Source organism: Akebia trifoliata, chromosome 5 (assembly GCF_017979445.1).
Source record: "Akebia trifoliata isolate Shusen 1 chromosome 5, ASM1797944v1, whole genome shotgun sequence".
Classification (NCBI taxonomy): domain Eukaryota; kingdom Viridiplantae; phylum Streptophyta; class Magnoliopsida; order Ranunculales; family Lardizabalaceae; genus Akebia; species Akebia trifoliata.
Window position 1 is genome coordinate 25,428,978 of NC_141379.1, and position 7,162 is coordinate 25,436,139.

A 7,162-nucleotide genomic window follows, 5' to 3' on the forward strand; every position below is an offset into this window, starting at 1 on the left:
TTTACGGTTGTGTGATGAGGGTGTAGGCGAGCGTGCATTAGAAGGGGGCGTCATATTATCACAACTCAACAATAAAATCATTAACAACCTCATCTCTCTAGATCATACCCCAAGACTGTGACATGCATTCATAATTCATCTATTTTTTACAATGATCGTTTAGTGACTGCATTCCATCCACCGCTTTTTTGGCTGAATAACTCTAGCCTTTGTAAGATTTGAAATCTTATCAAAGGTAGTTGAGCTCACTTTGTACCCATCCAAAAACATGATCTGATAACCTTAGATCAAGCCCCCCAATTTTATTATTATTATTATTATTATTTATGTGAGAATTTCCCATGAAATCTAGTGGGCTATGGTAAAGTGCCAACTTAGCTAAGTAGGTAAGACCTATAAAATGGTATTCCTATGTGATATGTTCAAGCTCCTTTGAATCCAACTTCACTTGCTAATTAAAAAACAAAAGAGAGAGCTGTGGTGTTGGATTGCCAATTTGGATTTGGTAATCCATTTGAGCTCAACTACCCTTAGTATGATATGAAATCTTACTAAGTTAGTAAGGAAATTGTTTCTCTTTTTAGCCTAGTTTTTTATTCGTTAGCATTAAATAGAGCCTTGCTACAGTGACTCCAGATTGTTCTAGCAATCTCCAAAAGAAAATATGATTTGTAAAACAGTTGGATGATCCCACAAGAAGAGAAATCCAACAAGATGAGAAGATTATAATTTTAAAATTCGCAAGAATTTTTTGCTATGTAAGCTGACTATATATCTAGTGTGATGTAGAAGAACATGAGGTTTTAGTGTAATCAGTTTCTATCTCCTTCATGGTTTCAATATCATATGACCCTATTGGGCCTAAAAGACCCAAACTTTATCCTATTCGAGTAAGGTTGATTTTCAATTTTATAAAATATTTAAATTCATTTGACATTTCTTGCCATTCATTTTTTTTTAAAAATGATAGGAGATGAAGATAAGTATTTAATCTTATACTCTATCTTATGGCCACTCAAATTTTGGTGTCAACCACTTCTACTCCGCCTTCGCTCATTATAATAATAAAGATATGCTTTAGTTATTTTTTATTTATATATATATATATATATATATATATATATGGGGGCGGTTCAAGGGCCATATGAGAAAACATATGAAAAAACTTTCGTTTTTCAAAATAAGAGTTAGAGGTCTTGGATTGAGCTGATTTTTTGCAAGGATGGTCACTATGATGAAAAGATCATCCTCACAAAAAATCAGCTCAATCAGAAACTTCTAAATCCATCAAAAGTGATTTACAAACTAGTGATAAAAATTGGTAAAAAATCAACGATCCACATTCTAAATCACTTTTAATAGGGTTAGAAGTATCAGATTGGGCTGATTTTTTTTTTTTTTTTTTTTAGATGATCTTCCCATCATAGAGATCATCCTCACAAAAAATCAGCTCAATCCAAAATTTTTAACCCATATTTTAAAATTTTATTAAAAACGAAAGTTTTTACATATGTTTTCTCATATGGCCCTTGAACCTGACCCTATATATATATATATATATAGATAGATAAATAGATAGATAGATAATGTTGGGAGACAAAATTTGCCCTACATGGCTCAAAAGCTTTAGATTGGACTGATTTTTTGTGAGGATGATCTCTATGGTGAGGAGATCATCCTCACAAAAAATCAGCCCAATATGAAACTTCTAACACCATCAAAAGTGTTTTACAAATTTAAGATAAAAAAACGACGATCCACAATTCTAAACCACATATGATGGGGTTAGAACACTACGTGAAAATTTTCAAAATTCGACGGTCCAAAACCGTCGAATTATGAGATCATTCGACAGTCTTGACCGTCGAATTTGGCCATCGAATTATGCCTTGTCGAAAAAATATTCGACGGTTTAAAATCATAGAATTTAGGGATATAGCGACGGTCGCTATATAGAAAAATGCCGTCGCAAATAGATACAGCAACAGCTACGTGTATAGACTTATAGCGACAGCCGCTATTGGCCGTCACTATAGCGTATTTTATTAAACATATATGAAGCCTTTAGCCACGGTCTCCGACCGTCGCTATAGGGTATTCTTTTAAAAAAAAATATTAGGTCCCCAACTAGAACTCGCTGGAGTAATACATTTTCACATTTCAAATCCCTGTATGTTATACCTGTATAAAAACAATGATTTTCCATGAAATACTCATGTTTGTTTGATGACATAAATGGGTTAATATGAACATGTTTTTAACAATCAACAAAATTGAAAATTGATTCTATCAATCACTAGTGAAATAACGAGATTGGGCTGGCATGGACCAAATCAGAACCCAAAAACAGTTTTCTTGCAAAATCATATCAAAAGGGAAAATATTTGAGTTTGGTCTATCAATAACTATTCAAATACAGATTTTTCCCGGGCAGGCCAAATATGCGGAGGTTTTGGTCCATCGACCCTACTGCCATATATTTGGCATCTGCGCCAAATTTCACACACGTTGCTTTGCCTGCATTCGGCACAAAATACAATACCCAAATCTTAGAAACTGCACCAATCTAAGATCATTAATAATTTCACAGCACTAATGATACATTTAAGCATATAAGGAAGGAATGTTTCCTGTACAATACCTGTGCTTGACAAATCGGGGAAAGTTTTGATACATTTCCATTCTGCTTTGACATTGGCAACTTGGTAAATTCTGCAGTAATTAAATTACTTTAATGAGATTGCGAGATTCCAAGTATTCTACAAAATAGTGTGTTAAAATAACTACATTTGTAAGCATTTATACATCAAGTGTAGTCAAAGATTGGTGTGTACTACAATTCTAAATTGAATTCCGATTCTTTGGGATTTATTGGATTACCGACCTTATGTCTGAGCCCGCAGTTGCAAGATAACTTCCACTATGATCAAAGTCCACTGCAAATCCAGAAACAAGATCATGCATTATGTATTGTTCTTGTTGAACTAGCCTAATACCATACATTGAGGAAAAGAACAAAAATAAAGATTTACTCATGGCCATGAAAAAAATCAGTTGATGAAGAAAATTTAGATACCAGAATTAGTTGGTGTGTTTGAATCATAGGGAGTAAGGGTCTGGAAGTTCCTCAATTTACGTAGATCCCACAGCTTAACACCATCATGAGCTGCAATCTGTTCAATTGAGATACAGAACATTAGAACGTGGCATGACATGCTCTTCTTTACAGTTTTTAGGGTTTAGATACATGTACCGCGAGGAAGTAACCATTTTCCGAGAAAGATATAGCAGTTACTGGCCCAATATGCCCATCAAACTTGGCAACATTTGACTTCAAACCAAAATCATTAAATAAGCTTCAAAGCCAAAGATGAAGTAATATAAAAACAATGAAGTAAAAGAAATGCTGGAATAATGAACTGATCAGTATTCAGTTCCCAAAAAGAAATAACATTGATACCTGACTTTTTATATCCCAAATTTTAACAAGAGCCTCTGAAGTATCAGTTCCAAGAATAAGACCATCAGGATGAAAAGCAGCTGATGTATTGCCATCTACCCCTGAAGCATTCCCAACCTGCAAAGCAGTTAATTATTCAATTTGGAACACACAATGGAAAAAAAAAAAGAGGAAGGGGGGGGGGGGAGGAAGGGGGGGAGAGAGAGAGAGAGAGAGAAATCTGAGTAAGGCACAACTAATAAGAAAGATCATAAAAGCACCAAGTATTGTCAAGTGAAGCAGACACCAAATACTTTTGGGTGGCATGGATTGTAACAGCTTGCACCTGACAGAATTAATAGACATGTTTCCAATAAAAAAACAGGCAGAAACATTGCAAATTTAAAATAACATGATCGAAAATGGAATAATACAATTCAGTATATGCAATCTACTCAACTTATAAAGGGACAAATCCAGGGAGAAACTTGAGAGTTTTCATTTATTTATTACAAGTATAAATTTAATTAAAAGAAAAGAGAATGTACATAGGCAGTCGGGGCGACCTACCTCGCAACAATAAACAAGAATTAACTCGAACACAACAACTCCCATCTAAAGACAAAATCTTTGAAGAAAACACCTTTGAACTCTATAAAGTTTACACCAACAAAATAATAACCCGAGAATACTTAATAGGAGCTCATGACCCAAGAACTAATTTCAAATAACACAATTCAATAATACAATTCAGTATGTCCTCATGAATAACAATCACAATTCAGATGCTACAACTTGTCAAACTCCTCCATCCAATGTTTTGTCTCCAAAGAGAAAAACAAAACCTTGTAAAGAAAAATCTGTCATGTCAGATTCCTCTGTTTACTTTTGATATGAGAAACAAGAAAACATACACTAATGCAAAAGAAAAATCTGCAATTATTATAGTGTAAACCCCCGGGGACATTACCCATTGTTTCTTTATACTAATTCATTTTTCCAACAATATTCCTAACTAGCAGTTAATAACAAAAGTTGGAAGGAAGAGCAAGAACTACCTTTGTTTGACTGGCCTCCTCATGAACTGTGGCACTTCTGCAAACGAAGACCTTCAAGAAGAGACCCATCATCTGGTCAGCATACTACATAAAGAAGTCCTTGCAACTCAGCTTGCTTCTCCCTCTCATCAGATGAGAGCTTCTATGCTTGAAGAGTTTGGTGGATTACTCCTTACTCCATAGAGTCGTTGACTTTGTACAATTGTTGAGTGTATTGAGAGTGCATGCAGAAATTTAGCCTTTTAAGGATTGAAAGCAAACACCAACAATGTAGTTGAAATACAAATAAGTTGTGTGCTGTGTATGAGTAGATCTAATCATACCATAGATCTTGAACCATTCTAACAATGCAAGTTAGAAATGAAACAGAAAAGAGTATCCAGAACCAGAATGCAAGAGCATGATAAGAAAACATTCTGACCTCAGGTGCCATCCAGTAAGGACTTCCCTTGAATGATAACAGACACGATTGACCAGTAATCTGCAAATATGAAGCAGAGGTCGAGATTCAACACAAACCAAGTTATTAGCTCGTAATACTCAAACTTAAAGACATAAGAGCAACACTCCACATGTCTCTACCAACTTGGCCAAGTTGGCACTTCAATGAACATAAATTTTAATGGAAAAAATATATCTATTCTGTGACAGATATGCCATTGTAGATTAATCCAAAAGAGAGTATAAAATCGGTTAAGAGGACACTAAAGGAAATTGTAAAATAGTTCAAAGTAATTTCCATTTCAGTATTCTTCACGAACCTAACCTTGACCTTGGCTTTTAAGAACTAGTTACAGCAGTTCACCCAAACATGCAGAGTACATATTGATTGCATGTAAAAAAGAATACATATGTGAATGCTTACATGCTTTGCCATCCCAAAATCTGCCAATTTAACCTGCCCATTGGGATCTACAAGTATATTTGCTCATTTGATATCCCTATAAAGGAAATACCGGATATTAGTAAGCATGCCATCAGGTAGAAGCTAGCAATGGTATAATTTAGATGGCTAACATAATCTATTTAGAAATGATAACAAAGAGATCAATAGTACTTGCAGCATCTCTTACTACTTAATGTACATTAGATGGAAGAAATGTTCAGGTCAGGAGGAAGAACAGAACGAGTTTGATGCGGTATGTTTAAGGTCCAACTGCCAAAAGTAAAGACAAACATTCATCTTGAGTCCGTGTCAGCAATCACTTCTAATAAAAGAAAGGTCATAAAAGTTGTAACTTCCAACAACTCACCTTTAGACAGACAAATTTCAAGCTAGTAAGTGCTTTGCATAACTAGAAATTTGAATCAAGCCAAAACATAGCTAGGGCGGGTGTCAATGGATTCAGAAGTCCAAAACATTCATTCATGTATACAACCATGGTTTAAAATCTCGTTTTGAGGCAACGCTTCGATAAGGAGAAAATCAAAATTGTCTCAACAGAAACATTCCAAACCAATCTAAAATATTATGAAACATAACTAGACATCTTGAAACAGTCTAGAAGCATTGAATATTCCATTAAAACAAATCTGTATAAAATAATACAACACAAGGAAGAAACAAGAGCATAAGAAGAAAAATGGAACACACATTATGAGAAAATCCAATAGATTCAGTGGAATTTAAGAAATTCTATAGTCGATTCTCATTCAATAATTAAAAAACTCTCCCCCTCCATTACTTCAATAACAACTGTTTACATGAAAAGAGAGTATGGAACCTAACTTCATAAATAAGTAATTACTCAGCCATCCATTTAAATTTTAAAGTAACTAAAACTTATTAGTTTATGATGACGAGGTCAAATCTAACCCGAGCTCACCCATGATAGGAAAACTCCACCACGTGCTCTGCTTAAGGTTCAATTGGACCTGTCCAAGTTGTACCCCTTGTGTGCATAAAGAGAGAGAACTAAAACTAGAGCATTGGGTATCGATTAATTGCCAAAGTAGTACTTATAATCTTATTTCTAATACTCAATTAGTCTCTCTCTCTCTCTCTCTCTATTATGATTTTAATTACTACTAAGCTTTACCCTTTTATTTATTTATTTTTAGAATAACTATAAGTGTCATGGGTTTCGTTGTGACATCCGCTTCGTGGTTGCAAGTACAATTCGAGGAACAATTGGGCTGTAGATTCAACGACAAATATTGTGATCATTATAATGGCTGAAGAAGATAAAACATGTCTAAGCAAATCATTATCTTTATCATCAGTTCTGTCCAAAGTCATATCTAAGTGTCTTCAAATTTTTTAGATAGAAAGAAAAGGATACTAGTAAAGGCAAACAAATGTAAGTAAGCCTTAGATGTCAAGAAGACCAACCAAATCTACAAAATGAGAAAAACTTAACTAAAATCAATGCTTACAACTATGTCCTGTTCAAAAACAAGATCATGATGGAAAATTCCTTTGCATTCATTGAAAGCGGCAACCTTTGTGGTGAAACAATAAAGATTTTATGTTAAGTGTTAATGCATCATATCTAATATAACGTATACATCTAATTTAATATCCTTTGAGTAACGAAAAAACACGAAATCGGACGGCTTAAATGCGAGAACCAACTGTTTGTACTGAAGGTCAGTAACCCCAAAGAGTGTGTACCATGACACCAGAACAATATTAGTAAGAGTGCAACTAGCCTTACTAAGTTAT

General features: G+C 34.4%; 1 protein-coding gene across 6 annotated transcripts; it reads right to left on the reverse strand.

Annotated features, from left to right (window-relative positions):
- Window positions 1-2,368: 2,368 nt before the first annotated feature.
- Window positions 2,369-6,076, reverse strand: LOC147401778 (pre-mRNA-processing factor 19-like). 6 transcript variants are annotated; one of them, XM_086443187.1, is made up of 10 exons: window positions 5,751-6,048; window positions 5,583-5,653; window positions 5,363-5,438; window positions 4,498-4,978; window positions 3,461-3,577; window positions 3,254-3,331; window positions 3,077-3,173; window positions 2,885-2,936; window positions 2,642-2,712; window positions 2,369-2,517 (listed from the first exon to the last, which is right to left on the reverse strand). In XM_086443187.1, exons 4-10 carry the CDS (start codon window positions 4,567-4,569, stop codon window positions 2,399-2,401), a joined length of 606 nt encoding a protein of 201 aa, XP_086299313.1. In that variant the 5' UTR covers window positions 4,570-4,978; window positions 5,363-5,438; window positions 5,583-5,653; window positions 5,751-6,048; the 3' UTR covers window positions 2,369-2,398. The 6 variants fall into 6 exon arrangements, with proteins under 6 accessions (XP_086299313.1, XP_086299311.1, XP_086299310.1 ...); XM_086443185.1 differs by having other exon boundaries at window positions 5,571-5,653; XM_086443184.1 differs by having other exon boundaries at window positions 4,498-4,736; window positions 4,919-4,978; window positions 5,571-6,048.
- Between the last annotated feature and the right edge of the window lie 1,086 nt (window positions 6,077-7,162).

Excerpts from the sequence above, each read along its gene's own strand:
- LOC147401778 (XM_086443187.1), bottom strand. The coding sequence starts at position 4,569 with ATGATGGGTCTCTTCTTGAAGGTCTTCGTTTGCAGAAGTGCCACAGTT. Across the intron at positions 3,578-4,497 it reads AGGAGGCCAGTCAAACAAAG|GTTGGGAATGCTTCAGGGGT; the intron begins GTAGTTCTTGCT and ends ACTGCTTTGCAG. Across the intron at positions 3,174-3,253 it reads AAAATGGTTACTTCCTCGCG|ATTGCAGCTCATGATGGTGT; the intron begins GTACATGTATCT and ends TCAATTGAACAG.